This window comes from Hemitrygon akajei, chromosome 11 (genome assembly GCF_048418815.1).
Source record: "Hemitrygon akajei chromosome 11, sHemAka1.3, whole genome shotgun sequence".
In the NCBI taxonomy this organism is placed as follows: domain Eukaryota; kingdom Metazoa; phylum Chordata; class Chondrichthyes; order Myliobatiformes; family Dasyatidae; genus Hemitrygon; species Hemitrygon akajei.
In genome coordinates, this window is record NC_133134.1 from 154,626,160 (window position 1) to 154,652,153 (window position 25,994).

General features: G+C 40.0%; 1 protein-coding gene across 5 annotated transcripts in view; it reads left to right on the forward strand.

Moving 5' to 3' along the window:
• Positions 1 to 25,994, forward strand: part of LOC140736154 (protein phosphatase EYA1-like) — a 279,757-nt gene that overhangs the window by 163,255 nt on the left and 90,508 nt on the right. For all 5 annotated transcript variants that reach the window (XM_073061988.1, XM_073061987.1, XM_073061991.1 and 2 more), the window contains 3 exons: positions 1,536 to 1,716; positions 5,765 to 5,907; positions 11,004 to 11,087. In XM_073061988.1, the coding sequence (XP_072918089.1) occupies positions 1,536 to 1,716; positions 5,765 to 5,907; positions 11,004 to 11,087 (408 nt within the window). The remainder of the gene's footprint in view (positions 1 to 1,535; positions 1,717 to 5,764; positions 5,908 to 11,003; positions 11,088 to 25,994) is intronic.

The window sequence follows — 25,994 nt, forward strand, 5'->3', positions numbered from 1 at the left end:
TGAGATATCTCTCAGAAACCAGCCTTGTAACAACTCCGCTGTCTTAGCTATAAAGAATACAGTCCATGTTTATTGCTTGTTTATTTATTATTATTATTTCTTTCTTTTTACATTTGTACAGTTGTGTTTTTGCACATTGGTTGAACATCCAAGTTGGCACAGACCTTCATTGATTCTATTCTGGTTATTATTCTATTTTGGATTTATTGAGTATGCCCACAAGAAAATGAACCTCAAGGTTGTATATGGTGACATATACGTACTTTGATAATAAATTTACTTTGAATTTTGAAACAAAACTATCTGAACTTTGAGAAACCATTGAGAAAGGTGTAGTTCCTTAGAAAGGACTGCGCACGGACAATTATTCAAGTATTGAAATGGTAGATGTGGAAAAGAACTAATGTAGCCATCTTAATGATGCACTTAAGACCACTTTCTGGGCTAGGGTAGTAGGAGATTTCAATAGTTAGACTGCCCAATTGCCATTTAAATCACCTCTTGTCAATTATTGGATGCAGCTGAACAGATATAAAGAAGCAAACCATAAAAAGAATCCCAAACCAGCCCTGAAGCCACTACACCATGTAGCAATAATTCCATTTTCTATTTTAAGCAGGTTATGAATACCTGAGCTTCAACACAAAAAATCCCCTTTTTTCCTCAGAGCTGTATTTTACCCATAGATAATCATAGAGGAGTGTTAATAAATGTTAAACCAATTCTGTTGTGAAATCTGTTTTCTTCAGCACTTATAGGTAGTACTATAGTGGGAACAGAAAAAAATTAAATGAGCAAGGGTATTTCCATCCAGCAAAAGAAAGGTTTTTTTCCCGAAAGAAAGGACTATGGTAATAAGGAGTGAAGCCTGTGGTATTTATCATCTACATGAATCAGTTAGTCAAATTAGTTTTAAAATACTGTAGAGGCTTTGTGTCTTGGCTTAGGGTTCTGTGGAAAGTTCATGTCTTGAATAAGAGCCAATCCTGGTTGGAGATTTTATCATGTGACAGTCTTCCTCCCAGTAGCCCCATCCCCAGCCAATAAACTTATTTCTACAATAGAAAAACGAACAGGTTCTTCAGCAAATGATTGGGGGGGGGGTTCTGCATTCAGACCATCTTTGCTTTCATAGTTCCATGTTAATAATTGAGACTTCAGCCAATTAATTGTCAGTCTCATCTGGGGCCCCAGGTAAATATCACCTGAGATGATCATTCTATTTTAATGAGTGATGCGTCCGCACTGGACATTTTAGTCAGCAAACCTGTAAAATGGCTTAGGGATGCTATCAGTTTGTTCCAGCCCATTTACTTTTGAAACTCCCGTTGAACAAAGATAATGCTTGGATTTTAACCGCTGTTCCACCTTATTTCTGCCACCTGAACAAACATGTAAATCACTTTTATAACCTGTGATAGAGTTTGTGGCATTGGGCTCGAAACACAGTTCAAATTACTCGGAAAAGTGTTGCTGATGCTTATACTTAATTTGATTGAACTGACAAGATTGTTGCTTGCTTCTGTTTTTTTAAGGAATATGCAACATATCCAGGCTTCCCACAAGGACAATATCCACAGTATTACAGCTCTCCATATAGTTCACCTTACGTAACAGCAAACAGCATCAGTCCATCGGCCATTTCTGGAATGACCTATCAAATCCCGGAACCACCAATCGCTATAACCAATCAAACAAGTGTAGAGTCAATGTCAGGTAAGGATAGGACATAAAGTTTAATGGTCACGTAAGGGGAAAGTTCTTCACTCAGAGGGTCGTGAGAGTGTGGAACAAACTGCCAGCACAAATGGTGCTTGCAAGCTCGATTTCAATGTTTAAGCGAAGTTTGGATAAGTACATGGATGATAGGGGTATGGAGGGCTACGGTCCTGGTGCAGGTCAACGTGAATAGGCAGTTCAGATGGTTTTGGCATGGACTAGATGGGCTGAAGGTCTTGTTTCTGTGCTGTACTTTTCTATGACTCTATGACCCTATAAATCTTCAATTTTTCCAGTAGTAAGTTTTCTTTTCGGCTACTTCTGAGCTCTACACACAGTATTGAACTAAATTAATTCTCTGCAAAGAGCTTGCAGCAGGCTAGTAACTGAAGATCATCAAAAGATATAGCATCAATAATATTGGCAATCGCTTTATAATTTCCACCTGTACTGAGATATAGTGAAGAGCTTTTGCTTGTATGTGTTCCAGACAGATCATGTGATACATACGTAGGTACAACAAGGTAGTAGAAAAGGAAAACACAACAGCAGAATGCAGAATACATTGGTGCATTCGTAGAGGGGGTGCAGTGCAGATAGACAAATAATCACCTTGGGGTAGATTGACAGATCAAGAGTCTGCCTTTATTGTATTAGAGGTCTGATCAAGAGTCTTATAAACAGGGTAGAAGTTGTCCTAGAGCTGGGTGGTATGTGACCTCACATTTTTGTATCTTCTGCCTGACAGAGGGAAATGAGAGAATGACTGGCATGGGAGGGGTCCTTGATTATGTTGGCTGATTTCCCACAGCAGTGTATAGTTTTACCACAGATTTGTATTATGATTGTTAACATCTTGATAAGCTGTTTTCTGGAGGGATAACATTATTTAAGTTGAAGTGTGAGAACTAGTTGGGTAGAGTGCAGTGTGTAGTGGAGGATACCTCAATCAGAACCATCTAGCAAACAAATGAGAGGACCAGGGAGGTTCAGAAGAACAATTCCGGGAATGAAAGGCTTATCATATGAGGTGAATTTGATGGCTCTGGGCCTGTACTCACTGAAATTTAGAAAAATGAGGGTGGGATCTCATTGAAACCTATTGAATATTAAAAGGCCAAGATAGAGCAGATGTGGAGAGGATGTTTCCTACGGTGAGGAAGTCTAGGACCAGAGGGCACAGCCTCAGAATAGAGGAACATTCATTTAGAATGGAGATGAGGAGGTACGTCTTTAGCTGGAGGGTGGTGAATCTGTGGAATTCATTGACACAGGTGGCTGTGGAGGCCACATCAATGGGTGTATTTAAGGCGGAGGTTGATAAATTCTTGATTAGACAGGGCATGAAAGGATACTGGGAGAAGGCAGGAGAATGGGTTTGAGAGAGAAAATGGATCAACCATGATGAAATGGCACAGCAGACCCAATGAACCAAATGGCCTATTTCTGCTCATATCTCATGGTCTTATTACCAGAATAAGTTTTCAAATCCTATGCAGCATAACTGTAACACTATATCACTGGAAGTAAAAACCTTATCACATGATTTTTAAGAAAGGAAATGAATTGAAATACTGTTGGCATTGTCTGCAAGTTAATATATCACTGTCAACTCCTTTTGGAACTCCTTAAGTGGGTTTTCAATTATTACAGATAAATGTCCTATTCCCCTCTCTTACAAGTAATATGCCAGACTCCCTCCTACAGGCCTCCTGCAAGTGAATGGACGATTTCATTACCTGCACATTATTCAGCAGTCCCTCTCCCACCGGTAAATCTGACCATTCTCCTCTGCTGCAGCTAAATCCTTCCTCAGTTAGTAACATGCCAGCCACAACTCCGAGACCAACTCTATTCTTAATAGACTTCTGGAAGTTAATTTGACCACTTTAATTGCATTCATGACATGCCAATCCCAACTGCAAATGTATTATTATATTGTATTCAGCAAGTATATAGGCAGAAATATGAAAGCATAAATAATATATGAAAACTAATTACCCTACCCTGCAGTAGGGTAAAATTTAAAGTGAAATTATTTTTGATCTTTACCTCCATGTTTAATTACAGATTAATGTTAGTGACATATTGAAATATGTCAGTCCAATAAAATTGCAAGAACTTATTTTATACATTTGATTACAAATGACGAGCTTCAAAAACTTTAACTTCAGGAAGTATTATTAGACCTGGGTGATTATAAAGTACTGAAACCATATCGGTCTGAGGAACAGGAGTAGGTGGAATATGTCATTGTTCATGAATTTAAATAGTTGCTTTGGGGTGACTGCTTTAATGTGGAAATCTGGTACAAATCAAAGTCTGCCTTGAGTAGAATTCTTTATAAATTGCCTTCTTACTGAAGGCTTATAGTGTAAAATGGAGAAATGTGAGAAGGGAGCCAAAATGTGAGGGGTACATTGGTTTTGCCAACTTGCGGAGATTCTTGTGGCACATCAAGATGATTGTGAATGACTGTAAAAAAAATACATTGCAATGAATAATGTTGAATGGAATTGCAATCTAAACAATTCGTTGAAGACGGGAGGATGTGGCAGACACACCTGGAACCACTTCCAGTGGTTTATCGCCTGTCAATCATTGTCACATTTTGCTGTTACAATGCAAATCACGGGAAATGTTTACACTCAGCGAGGTGGGAATAACAGCCTTATTTTGAAAAAAAAGAGACTTTCATTTAAGTAATGCCTTTCATATCACTTTGAGACCATCACAGATTTCCTTACAGGCAGTAAAATATTTCTGAACTATGATTATAATTGGATTGTAGGAAAGACAAGAGTCAGTGCATATATTTAATCTTCCATAAGAAAAGTGTATTAATGACTGGGTAATCTATTCTAGCAAGGAAGTGCAAGGAATAAGTATAGACCGGAACACTGGGGATAACTCAGCTGCTCTCTCTTAAAATAGATCCGGTTAAGGTTTTGCATTGGATATTTTTTAATTCCACTTTGGAGAGCAGGTCGGCCTCATGCTAGAACGTCACATCCAAAAGGCATCTCCTGTGATAGTACCACATTTGTATGCTAGCCCAGAATCACTGTTCGGATCTGCAAGCTGACTCCATTCAGTAACAGATTCACTGTAGAAATCAACCAGAGCACATGTGTGAGGGAAAATCACAGAGCTGCCATTGCATTATCAAGTCCAAAGTAGCCTCTTTTATAACAAACATCACTTCCTTCTGTTGCCATTTGGCCAATCGAGTCTGCTCTGCCATTACATCATGGCTGATTTATTACCCCTTTCAACCCCATTCTCCTACCTTCTCCCTCTAAACTATGATGCCTTTACTAATCAGGAACTTATCAACCTCTGCTTTAAATGCATACAATGACTTGACATCCACAGCTGGCTGCGGCAATGAATTCCACAGATTCAACACACTCTGGCTAAAGAAATCCCTCTTCATCGCTGTTCTAAAGGGACATTCTTCTATCCTGAAGCTGTGCCATCTGGTCCCAGACAGCTCTGCTATAGGAAACATTCTCTTCACACCCACTCTATCCAGGCCTTTCAATATTCAGTGGGCTTCAATGAGATTCCCACTCAATCTTCTTAACTCCAGTCAATTGAGGAACAGAGCCATCAAACACTCTTCAGACATTAACCCTTTCATTCTGGGATCATTCTCGTGAAATTGCCATTGCCCTCTTCACAACCTTTCTTAGAAAAGTGGCCCAAAGCTGTCCACAATGCATTACTTTGGTTTGCATTGCTTTCACATTCATGTACTGACTAACTTACATATAAAGCGATTAAAATTTAGTCTGTGGTCACCAGTGACAAATAAGCTTAGTGGTATCCTATTGTGACTTCCTCCCTACATCCCATCCCACTGACTTCCATGTAACTAAATACCGTATCAGGAAGTGAACACTGTAGGATGTGTGACCGACACGATAATGCCTGCTTTATAGTGAAAATCAGCACAAGTTTCTCACCTTCATATTGCGATTGTTTCAAAACTCTGAAGTATTTTGTTCGATCAGAGCAGAATGGCCTGTTGTATTCATTCCAGGAGATTACAGTACTGTGAGTCGACCAAGGACCCCTGTGAAAGACTTGGATTCAGATCGGCAGCGGAGAACCTCAGATGGAAAGTTGCGAGGAAGATCAAAAAGGAACAATGATCCCTCCCCTCCACTAGACAGTGACATTGAGGTATTGTCCGCTTAACAACCTTAGCAGAACTTTTGGATTCTTTCCAAAGTGTTACTGTCTTATAAATCAGTTATAATTCTACACTGAGCTACAGGTGCTTTCTTGGTATTATGGTGAAACCGCTTTCCAAGTTTAATATCATGTAACCACAGGAAGCAGGGTTGATTGTGACAAAATTAGTGTGTGTCAGAATCATAATTCCAGTCTGTATGAATTATACATTTAGTATACACTTTAGCAGATACCTCTTGCACCTAAGTAGCCACTGAGTGTATGTTCATGGTTTTCTGGTGCTGTAGATCATCTGTTTCAAAGTTCAACATGTTCAGAATCCCTACATTCAAAGATTCTCTTCTGCACACCACTGTTGTAGGACGTGATTATTTGAGTTACTGTCGCCTTCCAGTCAGCTTGAACCAGTTTGTCCATTCTCCTCCGACCTCTCTCATTTGCAAGGCGTTTCCGCCCACAGAACTGCCACTGTTTCTCACACGCTTTTCGGTAGATTGAAGAGACTGTTGTGTGTGGAAAATCCCAGGAGCTCAACAGTTTCTTGAGACAGTGAAACCATCCTGTCTGGCACCAGCAATTATTTCACAGTCAAAGTCACCGTTTCTTCCCCATTCTGTTGTTTGGTCTGAACAACAACTGAACCTCTTGACCACATCTGCATGCTTCTGTGCATTGAGTTGCTGCCACGTGATTGGCTGTTTAGATATTTGCATTAACGAGCAGGTATAGAGGTATATTTAATAAAGTGGCCACTGAGTGTAATTCCACTCTTAATATTGGAGATCTGCAATGTGAAAGAGTTGACATTACAGTTAAACTATTGCCCATTAGAGGGTTAAGTGTGTTGATTTTCCCTCCTCTTCACCGGGGAATAATCTCCGGCTTTGTGTTGCTTCCTTCAGTCCCAGTAATGCACACGGTGTTGCTCCAGCCCAGGGTGAGCTCTGTCTCAACACCATCATCAGGCAGCGAAGCCGATTTGTAGCCTTGCCAATGTAGGTGGTGGCTTTTTTTAGCTGCTTTGAATCTCTTTTTTTCCTGAGAATGTTTCCTCTATAGTGCCGCGTCCAGTAAGGCTACTCAATCTAAAACGTACACCAGCATGCCGTTGGCGTTCTGCCAAATATTTGCCCACCCAGCATCATCATCCCTCTCTTCCTCCATCACCCCTGCCAGCTTCTCCATACTGGGTCTAATACCTGGGTCCTAATCTCAGTGGTGTGACAGCAAAAAACTGTGGAAGTTGGAAATCTCGGTTAAAAGCAGATATTGCTTTAGATACTCAAGAGGTTTACAGCACCCAGAGAGAGAAACAAAATTATTGTTCTGGATTTCCTACAGCATAAATTTCAGAGATTCTATGATATCCCTTTAAAACGTCCAATGACATCCTCTTTTACAGTAACCTGGGATCCCAAATGAAAAATCATTCTATGTGACATTGTATTACACAGTACTGTGCAAAAGTATTAGGCACATATATATAGCTATGGTACCTAAGACTTTGGCATAGTACTTGTCTACATGGAGCACTGTATTTGTCTACGAGGAGCGGAGAGTGAGCGTCTAAATTCGACTGGAGCAAAGGATGTTGGGAATGGCAAGGGTGGAGTGCCACAGGAGGGGTTTGGGACAGGTAGCAAAGAAGGAGTGCCAGAGGCGGTGGGGCGGGGGGGGGGTGGGGGTTTGCAGGTTCTGACACACCCAGCAGGCATTTGATTTGAAACAATTGGTTTATTGATCATTACAGAATGCCTCTCTGTTGCTTCTCACTCCCTCCCATCTCCTTCCCCTTTTCCCGACCATGATTCCCCTCTCCCTGCCCCCTTCCTACTCTCAGCCCACAATAGAGACTCGTATCAGAATCAGGTTTATCATCACTCACATATGTCATGAAATTAGATTTTTTTGTGGCAGCACTGCATTACATAAAGTTACTACAATACTCTTAGACACATACATATATATAGCTTAGTGCCTAAGACGTTTGCTCAGTAATGTATTTTTCACCATGGCTGTTGAATTGCTTCTTAATACATTCAAGTGAGATACCATCTCTATGGCATGCATTTTAGAGTAACGTATTTTCAATGCATTGTTTCTCAATACATTTCTGTGACTTATCGCCTTAATATTTAGTTTGTGTTTTTTTTTGAGAATAGTGCATTTAAAATCCATATAGGTCTTGAGTAAAATAACTTCTCTGAGTTTGCCACTGGATTTTTGCTTCATTATTTGGGAGTTAGGTCTATGCAATATGATGTTAAACAGCAATTTCTAGATTTTGTAGTAAATTGCTTGTAATTCAGTTCAATTCAAGTTCAGTTGTCATTCAGCCTTACGTGAATAGCCATGAATACAGTCAAATGAGACAGCATTCCTCTAGGGCCAAGGTACAAAACACAGAACAAACAGTCACACAGTACAGAGCTTCCATATCACAAACAAGATAGCAAGCACATGAAGATATCAGTAAGATGCAGCCAAGCCAAAAAAATTATCCAGACCTGAGCCACGAATGCTGCAGAAATCAGCAGTCAACCACAAGACAGCTTGACTTCTGCTGAGTGAACATGAGTGAAGTAGGAAAAATCTTAGGATTTATTTCTTAAAGATGAAAATACCCATAACCTCCTCTCCTTAGAGCCATCTGTGTGTGCCTTCATTCTGAATTTCACCCAAAGGCATTCAAAAAAATTCTTAATATAATCAGCAATGAGTTTTGAAGTACAGCATAACTTCTTTGATTTAAATTATTATAATATTCTGGTTTATACTCGATTTCTTTTTTAAATTGGATAGGAGGTCCTGTTCTGTACTCCCACTCTTTCACTCAGTATCAAGTGCCTGCTTAACTCAGACAGTACATTCAGAAACCTGAGAGTTCATGTATCACTCACTCCAAGTCTTGAGTGGATAATCTTGGATAATATTCCAGGGGAACAGTGAAGGAGTACTCCAGTGATGAATGATTTGAATTTTGGTAAAAGCATTAAGTACATTTTTTGGAGGGAGTATTCAAAATATCGTGGGGATATTTTTAACATTGGGAAATATTCTAAAGCAGCTAATATTGATACATCCTGTTTTACAGTGAAATCAGAAGAGATATAAGATGGTGATTGAATCAAAGTTATTAATTTTATATTACTGTATGAATTAAAATGTCCCCATAAAGCACATGTTCGAAGAGCAGCAACTCTCTGTAAAATGCATTAAACATTTGTTGTGCAGCAGGGAAAAGTACGGATATGAAATGAGTAATGTACCGGGCAGGCTGCATCCTGCAAGTTCGGGGAGAGAGACCTGCAACAGAGAGGAGTAGGTAGGGGTGGCTGGTATGAAGAGGGAATGGGACGAGGACATGCAAAATCAGAACCAGATTTAGTATCACCAGTGGATGTCATAAAATTTGTCTTTGTTTGTGGCAACAGTACGCTGCAATACATAATAATAAAACAGTGAATTACAATATATATATAGTATATATTCTTATTGTTACTATATATATAGTAACAATGAGAAGAGGGCATGTCCTGGGTGATAGGGGAACTTAATGATAATGACAGGAAAGGGTGCAATTGCTCGTTGGGATGGTCATTGTTGGGGGAGCAAAAGGTCAGAGGGAAGTGTTAGGGATGGTAGGATGGTAATAATCCTTTACTATTTCAGGAAACAGACACAACCTTGGGAAATGGAGAGGATCGTTAAATCTAATGGGATATGAGGGGTCTCAGGGAGAGGCAGATAAGGAAATTACTTTAAGGGGATCTGTTCAAGTCAAGTTCCCAGCATCAGCTGGTAATGTCTTAGAAGTGTCTTAAAAGTCACAGTAAGTCTCTCTCCACCGCCACTTGGAAGCTATCTGAGAGGCTCAGGTACTGAGGAAGCGAGGGGAGAGTCTAAGTACAATATCCAGATATGCATTGGATGCCACTACACATACCTAGCATCCAGTTTGGATCTGGCCTCAGAAAGAAAACGCAATAGTTCCCCAATTTTAGAAATGAGTAATTTTGCAAAGCGAGCAAAAGGCAAGCTATACTGTTCTGCTTCTGGGATGGAACGTTCAAAATGTCCACGGTAGCATCCTTCCATTAACCACCAGCACCCGCAGAGAATTGAATGGTTATGATTTTCTCTCTGATTTTCTTTTTAATGTATTCATATTGTGCACAAAATGGCACCTTGTTTATCCACATCTGTTGCTGCATTTCAGACCGATTTTATAAAACGCTTTTGACCATTTTCAGGATAGAGGGTATATTTCCTAACTACCGTCCATTTAATATATCACAATTCCTCAATAAATCTTTGTCATGATTTATTTCCACAGAGCAATGCTTTGCAGTAAAATAAATAAGTCTAATACTGTTTTTATTACACAGAAGTCCATGATTCTTACAGGTGTTTGGGGGATTGAATTCCAGGATTCTATCTGTTTATAATTAGGGCTACTGGTTCACAGTTTCCAAATGAGTCCAATTCTATTTTTTTAAATTGAAGCGGTAGGGTTTTCTGGGAATTTTACCAGTGTTTTGGGCCTAATATTCTGAGATTCCAATCATTTTTCTATGAAAACTGAAAAGCAACAGCTTTTGTTTAATTTAACACGTGATCAGCCTCGATGATTTATAATAACACCTTAAAAATATTTCCTGAAGTATTCGACCATTAATATTGCCATTGAATGTTTATTCCTGTTCTAATTCACATACCTGTCTTGGGGTGGTGGCGAGGGGGGGGAGGTCACACAGACAGTTGCTACTGGTGCTATTTGTCCTCAAATGCAACCAACAACTGCATAGAATTGACTGATACCAATGCAGCCTGAAATAAGTAATAATTCCATTTGTTTTGTTTTATTTATTTGTTTTATTTAGAGATACAGTGCTGAACAGGCCATTCTGGCCCTCTGAGCCATGTCTCCTGGCAACCCACCTATTTAACACAAGCCTAATCACAGGGCAAGTTACAATAGCCAAGTAACCTACTAACCAGTACGTCTTTGGACTTTTATAGGCTGAAAATATTCAGCCATTGCCAGAGCTAACCTCTTTTTTTTGTTGTTCTTTTCTCCACAGCGGGTTTTCGTGTGGGACTTGGATGAAACCATCATTGTTTTCCATTCGTTACTCACGGGGTCATATGCCACCCGATATGGAAAGGTAGGACCTGTACTCTAAGCCCCTCAGAGGATAAAGAATGCTGTGTGTGTATTTATTTACCAAATGAATAGTAGAAGCCCCCTTTTATGTGGTATACAGAGGCTCTTAATTAATCCCTTGAGGATTCGGGTAACATTAACTCAATCGACTGAGACAATGTTGTGCTTATGAAGAAACCATTGCAAATTAAGTTTCTGTCAGCTTGTATAACTTGCTTTGCTGTATGAGACTGAGTCTTTGGAATTTAGAAGGCAACTGTTTTTTCAAGGGATTATAATAATAAAATATCGAACATCCATCACCAGATGTGGAGAAAATAGAAAAATCAGGTACTTGAAGGCTCCCTTTTAAAACAGCATTAACATTCTAGCATGAGTTCTTGTGTTTTCAGCCAGCTCATTGTAAAGATTTTATGTTCTTAGGGGCCATATGGGAAAATACTTTTGTTCAGCAGAACCCAATCCTGTGGTATGGAGATGTGTGCTTCATGTTGCCCATACATCATGGTGTCGTTCCAAAGCATTAGAGAGAGTCACAGGGAACAAGGGACATCACAAATGCAACTTTTCAATACACAAGAGGGGACAAGTGAGAAGAGCTTTTGATCATCCTATCCACCATATCACAAGGAGTAGTTCTAATGAGCATTAATACAATCAGTTCCCTCTTGATGAACGCTATGCAAAGCTGGTGCATATGCTAATCACACACTATAACTAATAAATGCCACTAAAACCACTGAGCAGGGGAGGCCATTCCATTCAAACATGTGTCCATGGCCTAAGGCACTTCGGTTATTCAGGAAAGTTTTCAATATCTGCCTCCATATTCCCTTGTTACCACAGGGACAATATCTCAAACAATTTGGTTAGCTATGAGGTTCTTTGAGTCTTTTTAATTTTGTGGAAATTGCTGATAAACACAAAGCATTACTTTAAATATTGCTCACTACTCCAGAGGTAGTAAACATATACTGTTGATTAAAGTTCAAGCAAAACAGAGAAGAGAAAATGAGAAAATTTTACTTTGTGTAATGCTTATTATATATATATAAGAATTACATAGGTATGTCATAACAAATTAATTAGTTACTGTAATCACACTGTTGCCCCAACAAATAAAATCCTAATAATAGCAAGACTTGAGATCAATTTTTTACCTTCTCATCCAAAAATAGCCTTTTTAAGATTATAACACCACAACTTCAACAGTGCTGCGGAAATTCAGTGCTGAATCCTGTGTTGAAGTCTCTAGTCATAGCCATGAAAAGAAGACAGTGAAAGTGAAAAAGGCCGAATAACAAAATACAAGCTGTATTAATTAAAAACCTGCCCACGGTGACACTTAACACACACCTGTCCTCCAACGTTTATACCTGTCCAACTGTTTTTTTTAAAAAAGCTGTTGTCTCAACCATGTACTCTGGCAGCTCATTCCTTATATATATACTACTTACCTTCTGTGTGAAAAATGTTGCCCCTTAAGTTTCTCTTAGATGATCCCCCTCTCACCTAAGCCTATAGATTCATTCAAACTAAAGAAATGTATTCTTGCAGTTAATGTGGTCTTCCACTTAATTATGCCCAAAGAGAGGGGGATTTAATACTGCCTGTTGTGAAATCATAAATTTGATTATCAACTGCCAACTCTTCTAGATTTTTTAGATCTTTTGTGGGGTACAGTCATTACTAACGAGGCAAATACACTGAGCCCACAGAGCGAATGAGCTGCAGTTTGTCAATGATACTGTACATTTTTAAGGTGCTCTTTTGAGGAGCTGGCAATGGGCTGTACAATTTTCTGAGTTATCATCTTTCCTCCCAAGATTTCACTCTTGACAGAGACACCTGCAGTGCATGAACTTGTGAGAGTCTTAGCTGAAGCTAACACTGTGAAGATGTCTGGGTTTTGGGAGGAAGTAACTAATCTTCCATTCTGAGATCCATAGCTAATTGTTTTGCCATGTAGCATTTCCAAAAGATCAACGTTCTCTAAACAATATGCAATGTCATGGGTTTAAAGTCCTTTTGCCCCCATAAATTTCTTAATCAAATACAAAGGGAGGAAGTTTGGCTTTGTGGTGCCTGAAGTACTTACTGTATAACATACAATATTTGGCTATCTCTGTGTCCAACTTACACAGGACGTTAATTTCCTCAGATATTCAAATAAGCAACCTAATACCATGTCATGTTGGTTAACGTCAACCAAAGCAGGCTTAGAACCTTCAATAAACACGAGATTCTGCAGATGCTGGAAATCAGAAGTAATACACACTCACAAACACAAAATGCTGGAGGAACTCGGCAGGTCAAGCAGCATCTATGGAGAAGAATTAACAGTCAACATTTTGGGTCAAGGTCCTTCATAATAATTTTCAGTTTACTAGCATCTCCCCCCTCCTTTTCAGTCCTGAAGAAGGGTCTTGGCCTGAAACATCAACTGCTTATTCATTTCCACAGATGCTACCTGACCTGCTGAGTTCTTCCAGCATTTTGTGCATGTTGCTTTGGATTTCCAGCATCTGTAGATGGTTTCATGTTTACTACTACTGCATCTTTAGGTTTAGTTTTATCCCGCTGATAACAAGTCTCATGATGATGCGTACCAGGGATCAGTTGTCTACTAATAGGCAAACTATCCAATGCTTTATTAATTCACTTTGATAGGAAGGATTGAAGGATAAGAAAGAATCATTTTTATCCCAAAGTAGTCATCATAAACTAGTAAACCCTGTGGTAGCTTTTTTGCAATTTTCTGAGCTAGAAAGTTAGAAGGTTCTTAACCCTTGACCACCTTAGTTTGTCCTTATGTTGAAAAATAAATGTCCTTCTGTGTCAAGGATCAACTTTCTTTGCCATATACATTTCCATGTATAAGGAATTTGCTGTGACGTTTTGGTATGCACCAAAAAGTGACATTCAACAAATACAATGTATAAAGAATTATAGAGAAAAATAAAGTTGGAGTTTAAAACATGGAATAAGATGTGTATAAATGCATAAATGCCAGCATGTACTTACACTGTAAACAGCTATATGAAAAATGGTTTAAAGTGTTTACAGTGCAGTGTAGTGACTGAGGTAATAGAGGGGGATGGGGAGATAATGATAATAGTTGATCAGATTTGCTGGTATTCCCACACTTGCTGAGGCCTCACTTCCAGAACTACTGGATGTAAATCACTTTCCATTAACTCCTTCTGATATAGCCAATAGCAGTACGTATGCCCACCTGGCTTGCAGGGGACTCCTGAAAACTGTTGCCAGCTTGTATTGCCTGCTAAACGACTTATTCCACCTCCACCCCAGAACCTACAGAGGCCAGCACCCGCTGTAGCAGCTATCCCAGTCCAGTGGGGCTGCAGTAGCTGATGTGCCAGTGAATATGCACTTGGTGACCAGATCTCCCAGCAGATACCTGATGCCCACATTGAGAGAGAAGGGAGATGCTGGAAATCCAGAGCAACACACAAAGACTCAGCAGGTCAGGCAGCACCTACAGAGAGGAATAAACAGTCAATGTTTGGGCTGAGGATCTTCCAGTACTTCCAATGAAGTGTCTCAGGCTAAGTCATCAACTGCTTACTCCCTTTCATACAGACAGACGTACATTTTGTCTCTCTAGCTTCTGCAGAGCGCCCTAAAACTTTGGCCTTAAAAGTCTTTGACCTACACACTCCCTTCCAAAGATTCTTTACAATTCATGTTCTCAATATTATTTTTCGGTTTGCACAATTTGTCTTCTTTTGTGCATTGGTTGTTTGTTGGTCTTGGTTTGTGTACAGTTTTTCTAAATGCTGTTGTATTTCTTTAGTTTCCTGAATTGTCTGCGTACATACTTTGATAGTAAATCTACTTTGAACATTATTAAGGCCTGAAAATGGACCCACTTAAACCTGAAGCCTCCAGCGTTTTAGTCAACATGGCTCAAAGAGCCAGCAATCGGTTCCATGAAGCAGATTTTGCTGTAATTGATAATCCTTTAATTCCAGCAATATTAGTTTAATCCTGTATTTGATTTAAAATCTCCTAGAGTCGCGTGCCTAAATGAGAAGGGTATAATGAAGCAGTGGAAGAAGAATTAGGTTGGGGAGCTGGGGTGGGGGGAGGACTTTAAGCCCCAGTTAAAAAAGAGGAGTTAAAACAAGTTTGAAGTGTTTTGTATGAGGCTTGTGGCAATCCCTGGTTTGATCTGAGAATCTGCTTGTTCAAAAGGCATTTTGCCATGAAGTTTCTAAACCACTATCTCTAATAGCTCTAGACTCTGGATTCAGAACCGGTCCAGACAAATGAGATCAAAACTCCTTTACTTTGCCTTGCAGCTATACCTGATCTGGGAATGTTTGATGTTGGTGCTGGTATAAACTCTCAAGTTTGTTTCAGTCCCGACTTTAATTTTTAAAAAAAGTTCATAACAGTCTTCTCTATGAAAAATATATCGAGCACCTTTTTATCATCACAGAAAAACTGAACTCTTGATGCTGGAGTAATTATTTCAATACAAAAGACCAATATACTACTACTAACGATACTGTAAGGAAAAATAAAACTTTAACAGCAGCCCAGTCATTCCCCTGACAGGAATTTGTTGCAATATGTTGGGGAAAAAGGAAGCAGAGTCAGTAGGCTTATTTGATGAGCAATTCTCTATTGGATCTTGTCAAATAGCTCCTGAGCAAGGAGAGGCTCTGAAGAATTATACTGGACAGAATTTGCAAGGAGAATAAGTGACTGGTGACATCATGACTGCATCCGAGCACCATTCCCTGGAATAGTTCCGCTGTCGACTGTAAATTAATAACTTTGAAAGAGTGGGGGGTGGTGGTGGGGAAGCCTTTAGTTGGTATTTTGTCCTGAGTCAGGAGGCAAGAACAGCAGGAGTCTGGCTTAGGAAGTACTCCGAGAGATCTAAGAGGTTGTGAACGGATATAGGCTGTGACCGCTGTTACATTAGCTCTCTAGGCTGCAGTACTTTGGGGAAGTTGGATTTCCTTCTGAGGGTCACGCTGTTTCAGAACTCAAGATGTTGAGCAACATAGCTTTAACCAAATTCCGGGATAATCCTCAGGAACACTCTCTTTAAATTTAGTGCTGACTGAGTGTTCAAGTTCAATGGGAATCTAATATTAATCTGTTGTGCTATAAATAATATCAATTGAATGCTATGATGCAGAGTGCTACTTTAAGAAAGTGTTTCAGACAAGTTCCTGAAGTCTTTAGCCACACTATTTCAGGAAGTGGGAAGTAAAAAGTTCGTTTAAACTCTGCAGAGAGAATTCTCAACACAGAAGTGAGCATTTAGGCAACTCGTGTCTGACAAGCGATATAATATGACAGCTTTCAGGATGGTGCTGATGGCTGGCCAGTGGGCCCAGAGTGAACTGATAATTAGCTGCAGCCTGAGTGTCAGCATGTTCGAGTTACAGTAAGTGCTGACAGGCAGATGCAGGTGTGCTCCTGGATACAGTAGTGTTCTGTAGGTGTATCAAGCTGAGTGGGCCGACACAAATTGTATCTGGCACCTCAGCTTTATGCTCGTCACGCCTGGGGATCTAGCATTTGAAATGGAATCAGAATCAGATTCGTTATCACTGACATACGTTGTGAAATTTGTTGTTCTGTGGCAGCAGTACAGTGCAAGTCATAAAACATTACTACAAGTTATAACAATTAATAAATAAATTAATAAATAGTGCAAAAGAGAAATAACAAGTTCACATGGAAGTCACTTGTTCTTCTATTAATGGTTCTCTAATACGTTTTAAAATGCATTTATTCATTTGATTTGATTCCTTTATGTTGCTTTTAATTATTTATATCAATTTCAAGTGTTGGTTTTTGATGGCACAATGTGCAGAGGGCAGGGCCTTTGTAACTTATACATCAAGAGACCTTTTATTTTATTCAGAGGTACAGCATGGGACAAACCCTTCCAGCCCAGTGAGTTGCACTACCCAGCATCCTGCCTACTTAACCCTAGGCTAATCACAGGACAATTTACAGTGACCAATTAACCTGCTTAGTCGTACGACTTTGGAATATGGTAGGAAACCGGAACACCCAGAGGAAACCCATGCATTCATGTGGAGGAGGTACAAACTCCTCACAGACTGAACTCTGAACTCCTACGCCCCAATGGCGCCCCAATGTAATGGCGCTATCGTGACGCTCTTGTGCATGGCACAATAGTGGTTAGTGAAATTGTCAGCAATCACTGATTGGGGTTTGATTCCTGCCACTAACTGTAAGGAGTTTGTACCTTCTCCCTGTGACCGTGTGGGTTTCCTCCAGGTGCTCTGGTTTCCTCCCACATTCAAGAGATGTATAATTAGGGTTAGTTAGTTGTGAGCTTACTATGTCGGCACCGGAAAATTGGCGGCACAAGTGGCCTCCCCCAACACATTGCAAACAATGATGTAAAGGACGGATTTCACTGTTTCAGTGTTTCAATGCCCATGTGACAGGTAAAGCTAATCTTTATATTAGCATGATAGGGTGGGTGGGGGTGAGGGTGGGAAAACAGCTTGCTTTGCTGTTGCTTGGTTTTGTTTTGTTGGTGTTTCTCTGTTCAACATGATGGGCATGCCACGTTGGTGCCAGAATGTGTGGTGACACTTGTAGACTGCCCAGCACATCCTTGCGTGTGTTGGTCGTTAACGCAAATGAACCATTTCACTGCCTGTTTCAATGTAGATGGATACTTTATTGATCCCAAAGGAAATTACAGTCATAGAAGCATTACAAGTGCACAGATATACAAATATTGGAAGAGAAGTAAGAAAGAATCAAAAATAAGTTACCTCAGACAGTCTAACAGGAGGAGTCACCACTTCCCCGACTACAGATTATTGAGTCCAGTGGCTGAGGGCAAGAATGATCTCATATAGCCATTCTTTGGGGCAGTGCAGTTGTCTTAGTCTATTACTAAAAAGAGATCCTATGTTCAATTTGCAGAGGGTGATATACATTGTCCAGAATTGCCAGGAGTTTCTGTAGGATTTTTTGTTCTACCACAGCCTCCAATGTGTCCAATTTGCCTCCTATAACAGAGCCAGCCTTTCTAAACAGTTTATTGAGCCTGTTGGCATCACCCATATTGATGCCATTGCCCCAGCATACCACCACAAGAAGATTGTACTAGCGACAACAGACTGGTAGAACATGTGAAAGTGAACATGAGAGAAATAAATCTGAATCTGAATCGTGAAGGGCTTCATGCTCAAGATTAATTACATTGGTTCTTAATGATGATTTTTATTTAATGAATTGAATTCAAGTGCCATCGTTACTAAAATAGGATTTGAGCTTGTTCCAGGTTATTATTCCAAACCTCCAGATTACAGTTCCAGCAACATAAACATCATGCTACTTATATTCCACATATCTCACATTCAGAGTTATTGAGTGTTTTGATGTCCACCATAAGCAGAATGTGCAAATCAAAATCTGAAACAGTTCACTCCTATTATACAGATATGGCAACACACCATCTTGAAACAGATTGTACAGTTGTTAGATTGTGAATTGCAGTTTTGGTACCAATATACAGCCAAAAAAGGATGTTTGCTGATATTAAAAACTTGGCACAGTAAATAAAGACACAAGCAAAAGTAACCCCAGCTCTCTGGAATCCTGTCATAGAGTGTAATTCACTGATTCTGTTCCTCAGTTGTCATTAAATCGAATCGATTTATTTCAAAAAGCATAATGAATCATATCACCATACAAAGACAGGTGTGTAAAAAGGGCCCAGAAGATCATTGGGGACCTGAGCCACCCCAACCACAAACTGTTCCAGCTGCTACCATTAGGGAAATGATACTGCAACATAAAAGCCAGGACCAACAGGCTCCGGGACAGCTTCTTCCAACCAGGCCATCAGACTGCTTAGCTCCTGCTGACACAACTGTATTTCTATGTTATATTGACTGTCCTGTTGTACATACTATTTATTATAAATTACTATAAATTGCACATTGTATATTTAGCCAGAGACGTAACGTAAAGATTCTTACTCCTCAGGTATATGAAGGGTGTAAGTAATAAAGTCAATTCAATTCAAATACAAACAGTTCCACCGCTGAATATATAAAACCATACTGTTCCATTCAATGTTTCTGTTAATTTTCTCCTGGAGTTACAACAATTAGTTGAGAGAAAATGCAAGGGACAAACTGCACATTCCTGCATCTCTGAGCCTAAATAAGGTGATTTATTTATTAGCAGCTTCCAATGAACTTCATGCATCCGACACAAAAGCTAGAAATGAGTTTCCCATCATTGTATCTAATTATAATCATCTGATTCACAGACAATTAATATTTACACTGCAACCTCTAGCAGAACAAAGGCAGGTACGTTAAATTCCTATAGGGTTGATCCACTGAGCACTGGAGATGTAGCATGTGAGGTACAGAGAAAGATCCACTAATCCACCCCACCATCATAGCTTTATCATTTCCCATTATGTAGGGACACCCCTGTGCCTGGTGTCATTGTATAGACATACAATCAATCTATGTATATTGATTATATTAGGTATTTGCACTGTTTTTATTCTATTTTTTATTATGTTTTTATTGTGTTTCTTTTTGTCCTGAATCAGACCTGGACTAACAAGTATTTTATTCTCCATTATACTTACGTACTGCAAATAACATTAAACAATCTTGGATTGTTGAATCGTTGTCTTTAAAGTTTGCTCTTCATTGCCCTGTTCAACCACCCGAAAGCATAAATTTAACACTGCTGAATTTGGCACCACAGCAGTCTTTGATCCATGGTACAATCCAATTTTCCTGGCGCAGGTCAGTCGTTGTGCAGAAGAAATGCTGGAAACCCCAGCCTGGAAATTTGCTGAGATGGAATCCCAGTAAATTACAACCCCTAGTGAGAACTTGGAGCTTGGTTTAGAGTGTAATCGCTTTTGATGTAATGGTTCTTAGATCATAAGAACACAATCTTTCAACATCAGAAACAAAAGAATAGTTCACTGCCTTCCCAAAGATATACTTTATGTTTGACCATGACCGAGTGTTCCGTTTATGCCACCCGACTATATCTCCCAATCTCCTTTAAAGTTCCAGTGACATTAATTATCATTCTTTCGTTCATTATGTGCCGCGTCATATGGATTGGTGATCATGGTCTATCCATGACCATGATTGTTGTTGGCAAATGTTTCTACTGAAGTGGTTTGCCATTTCCGCCTTCTGGGCAGTGTTTTTACAAGACAGGTGACCTCAGCCATTATCAATACTCTTCAGAGATTATCTGCCTGGCGTAGGTGATATGCATCAGTTGTCAAGTCAAGCCAAGTCACATTTTATTGTCATTTCGACCATAACTGCTGGTACAGTACACAGTAAAAACGAGACAATGTTTTTCAGGACCATGGTGCCACATGAAACAGTAGAAAAACTACACTGAACTACGTAAAAACAACACAGAAAAAGATCTACACTAGACTGCAGACCTACCCAGGACTGCATGAAGTGCACAACACAGTGCAGGCATTACAATAAATAATAAACAAGACAATAGGCACAGAAGAGGGCAGTAAGTTAGTGTCAGTCCAGGCTCTGGGTATTGAGGAGTCTGATGGTTTGGGGGAAGAAACTGTTACATAGTCTGGTCGTGAGAGCCCGAATGCTTCGGTGCCTTTTCCCAGATGGCAGGAGGGAGAAGAGTTTGTATGAGGGGTACGTGGGGTCCTTCAAAATGCTGTTGGCTTTGCAGATGCAGCGTGTCGTGTAAATGTCTGTAATGGCGGGAAAAGAGACCCCGATGATCTTCTCAGCTGACCTCACTATCCGCTGCAGGATCTTGTGATCTGAGATGGTGCAATTTCTGAACCAGGCAGTGATGCAGCTGCTCAGGATGCTCTCAATACAACCCCTGTAGAATGTGATGAGGATGAGGGGTGGGAGATGGACTTTCCTCAGCCTTTGCAGAAAGTAGAGATGCTGCTGGGCTTTCTTTGCTATGGAGCTGGTGTTGAGGGACCAGGTGAGATTCTCCGCTAGGTGAACACCAAGAAATTTGGTGCTCTTAACGATCTCTACCGAGGAGCTATCGATGTTCAGCAGAGAGTGGTCGCTCTGTGCCCTCCTGAAGTCAACAACCATTTCTTTCATTTTGTTCACATTCAGAGACAGGTTGTTGGCTCTGCACCAGTCCGTTAGCCGCTGCACCTCCTCTCTGTAAGCTGACTCATCGTTCTTGCTGATGAGACCCACCACGGTTGTGTCATCGGTGAACTTGATGATATGGTTCGAGCTGTGTGTTGCTGCACAGTCGTGGGTCAGCAAAGTGAACAGCAGTGGACTGAGCACACAGCCCTGGGGGGCCCCCGTGCTCAGTGTGATGGTGTTGGAGATGCTGCCTCCAATCCAGACTGACTGAGGTCTCCCAGTCAGGAAGTCTAGGATCCAGTTGCAGAGGGAGGTGTTCAGGCCCAATAGGCTCAGCTTTCCAATCAGTTTCTGAGGGATGATTGTGTTGAATGCTGAACTGAATTCTATGAACAGCATTCGAACGCAGGTCTTTTTTGTTCAGGTTCGTTAGGACCATGTGATATATGACCATCCACCTCCTGCTCCAATAGATTCACGTGACCCTGATTTGGGGTGGCAGGAGTTGGAGTGGGGGGGGGGGCTAAGCAGGTGCTACACCTTGCCCCAAGGGCAACCTGCAGGCTAGCACAGGGAAGGAGCACCTTACACCTCCTTTGGTAGAGATGTATCTCCACCCCGCCACTCCAGTTACCATTAACTACACTAATTTTAAAAATAATGAGCATCGTAATTACGTTCAACAGTTTAATTTAGACATATGTACTGTATGTGTGAATTAGGAACGACAACAGTCTAATGAGCACCTCATAGGCAGGGTACAGAGTAAGAAAAAAAATTCCCATGGCAGTGGTGGCCAAGGTCAAAGGACATAGGTTTAAAGTAGGGATTTTTATGCCATGGACCAATAAGCAAAAGGTCTGTGGACCCCAGTTTAGGAACCCCTGGTTTGAAGTAAGGACTATGTAGTTTAGCTGGAAGAAATGTTTTCACCCAGAGGTGTTGTTGGAATCTGGAAAGCACTGTGTGAGGGAATAGTACAAGCACTTGAATTGTCAGCTCATGTTAGGCTCGAATGCAGATGCTGGAAACTGGACCAGAGGATGAACTGCTGCCAGAACTTTGTGGGTCAGACAGCAAATGTAGGGCTAAATGGACAGTCAGTGTTTCAGGTTAAGACTAGACCAAGTCCTCCTAAGCACAATTAATATGGATAATTACTTGATGATTAAAAGACATGATGAGCCAACTAACTTCTGGTAATTTCTCCTTCCTCCCTCCTATCTTTTGTACTTGTCCATTCTGGTTACCCTGTTAGTCCTTTTCTTCTCTTCACCTTGTCTTTTTGTTCCCCTCCTCGTTCCATTTCTTCAATAGTTCACTGTCCTCTCCTATTAGATTCCTACTTCTTCAGCCCTTTACCATTTCCTCCCAGCTTCTCACTTCAACTACCCATCTTCCCTTCACCTGATCTCACCTGCCACCTCTCCCCACATCTTCTTAGTCTGGCTTTTACCCTTCCCTTTACAATCCTGATGAAGGGTCTGGGCCCCAAACAGCGACTGTTTGTAACTCTCCATAGAAGCTGCCTGACTTGCTGAGTTCCTCCAGCATTGTATGTACGTGGCTAATGAGCCAGAGGACACATTTCTGTGCTACATGACTTGAAGGCTCACGAAGAACCCAGCTGCCCACACAGTGTTGGCAGATCATGGCTGCCCTATGATCTATCAGCGGGCGAGGAATTAGGGAAAAGATCGGACCACAATGGTGAATGAGTGAGGAAAGCAGGAAACCATCCCCATCTCCAAACCACCACAATGGAGTTAGTGTCACAGCCTATAACTTATGACCCTAGAGCTTCCAATAAAGCTCCTTTTCTTTTATTTCTACACAGCTTCTCCTGAGAAATTCATTAAGGGTTCTCCAACAAGGGCTGAGCTGAAAAAGGAGGTGCAATTGCTGACAGAGTTATTTACCACCTGTTGAATGTATTTAAAATGTTTCATCCATAACTGTGATATTTGGCATTTCTGTTTTATGTTAGCTTTGCTGAATATTGTGGCCCAGACTACCTGGCTTTGATTTAGCAATACCTGAAACAAAGTGAATAAAGCTTCTTTTGAATTTAGTCACTTCTATAAAGATCAGATGGAGACAAAGGAACAAAGTAAACTTATTATCCAAGTATGTATATGTCACCCTGACACTCATTTTCTTGTGGGCATCCACGCTAGATGCAAAGAAACACAATAGAATCAATGAAAAGCTATGCACAGAAAAAGACGGACAAACAGCTAATGCACAAAAGAAAACAATCTGTGTAAATACAAAAAAAATACAAATTTGTTAATGATGGAAACCTAATATTTCTAAAAAAAAGCATGGGAAACACTAATGTAACACACACAGAATGCTGGAGGAACTCAGCAGGCCAGGCAGCGTCTGTGAAAAAGAGTAAACAGTCGATGTTTCGGACTGAGACCCTTCATCATTGTCCTAAAATTTAGGAAACTAATTTTTTTAGCATTGTTCTGATACTCTGAAAAGAGTTAAAATTTAAAATATTGTAACTTCTTGCATAAATGTATAGTTAAAATTGCCTTGTAATAGTGAAAAGATTACATCAAAGGTATTTCAGAGATGGAGAGATCAATGATTACTATGTTTGTTGAATTACCTTGTGTTTCAGACAGAGCCTCATGGTCTCCATTGTGTTAAAAAAAACAGCTCCATTTGAACCAGATTGGCTGAATTAGGTATTTCTTGGCCCAGCGTCAGCAATGGGCAACTTCAATAAATTCTGCTTCTTGTGAAACACAAAACCACTGTCCCAAGTTTGTTATTGAAGAACCAAAAGAAAAGCTGCCAAAATCCCAAGACGTAACGCTCCTTTAAGGTTAAAATCAACAGGCTTCCCCAAGGACTATTAGTTAAAAGGACCATGCAGATTCCATTCCTTTTACACGAGACTTGGCCCTGTCACCTTTGTGCTCAAACTTCTGAGAGATCTCCATTCTTTGGACAAACACTTTAGACAGAGCGCTTAACCGCATTTGTTTATTTTACTTTTCTAATGAGAAAACCTTCCAATTTCTGCCTGGCTCAGCTGTGTTTATTTACACTATGTTAGTCATGCGTGCTGTGCACTCAGGGACATTAAAGAGCTGCAGATGCCTTACTCCAATGCTGGCTTGGCTTACAGGCAGAGAAGTGAAACAAAACCCACTAAACCCTTTAAACTAGTCTAGAAAACAAATAGAACATAATGTGCTCAGTAGACCGTGGATTTTTAAAGTGCAGAATTTAATAAGGCATTTCTAATACGAGTCACAGACCTAACCCTTTCAGGTCACATGATCACGATGACACAAGAATGACACAATGAACCCAGAGAAGAGTGTTTGTTTAAATAGATGGCTAATATTTTTCTTAATTTTGCCTTTTTTTCATTAGGAAATTGAAATTGCTGTTGTATCGCCACTTGTAGAAAAAGGCACACCAGAATGTTAAACTGCAAAACCTTCAATGGAATAGAAGAGTTGGGAAATCAATGGCTGCATATACACTGAAGTGGCCACTTTACTAGGTGTCTCCTTTACCTAATAAAGTGGCCACTGAGTGTATATTCATTGTCTTCTGCTGTTATAGCCCATCTACTTCAAGGTTCGATATGTCATGCTTTCAGAGATGCTCTTCTGCACATCACTGTTGTAATGCATGTTTATTTTGGGTTACTGTCTCCTTTCTGTTGGCTTAAATCAGTCTGGCCATTCTTCTCTGATTTCTCTCATTAATGAAGTGTTTAAACCCACCGAACTTCCACTCGCTGTTTCTTTCTTTTTGTCTTTTTGTACCATCTCTTAAACTCTAGATACTGTTGTGCATGAAATTCCCAGGATACTAAAACCACCCCATCTGGCACCAACAATCTTTCCACAATCAAAGTTACATAGATCACATTTCTCCCCATTCTGTCTGGTCTGAACAACAACTGAGCCTCTTGACCATGTCTGCATGCTTTTATGTATTGAGTTGCTGCCACATGATTGGATGATTAGATATTTGCATTAGCAAGCAGGTGTACAGGTGTACCTAATAAAGTGGTCACGGAGTGTAGAAAGATTCTTAAAAATTGAAAAGCCATAAAATAGAATTCATGATTTAAGGCACTTGCTATAAAAGCAAGGAAGTGATGACAAGTTTGCACAAGAATAGTTTGTTTATGATTATATTATTCTGTAAAGTTATTGGAGCATAAGGAAAGGAGCAAAATTGATTTACACAGTGATATCAGAAATGGCAGAATAGAATTATATTAAAAAATGTAATTAATAATGTTGTTTTGTGGCATTGAGGAATAAAGGGAACTAAAAGGTAAAATTTAAAATATGGTTTCTAAGAGTAAACAGCAAAAGATTATTTCCTCTTGACTGCAGAGAGGGATGTTATTTTAGAACAGTAGTACATGAGTTTCCAAACCAGGCTCTGGTGCAGCTAGTCAATATGCTCACCACCACACATCTATAGATTTAGATAGATAGATAGATAGATAGATAGATAGATAGATAGATAGATAGATAGATAGATAGATAGATAGATACTTTATTCATCCCCATGGGGAAATTCAACTTTTTTCCAATGTCCCATACACTTGTTGTAGCAAAACTAATTACATACAATACTTAACTCAGTAAAGAATATGATATGCATCTAAATCACTATCTCAAAAAGCATTAATAATAGCTTTTAAAAAGTTCTTAAGTCCTGGCGGTAGAATTGTAAAGCCTAATGGCATTGGGGAGTATTGACCTCTTCATCCTGTCTGAGGA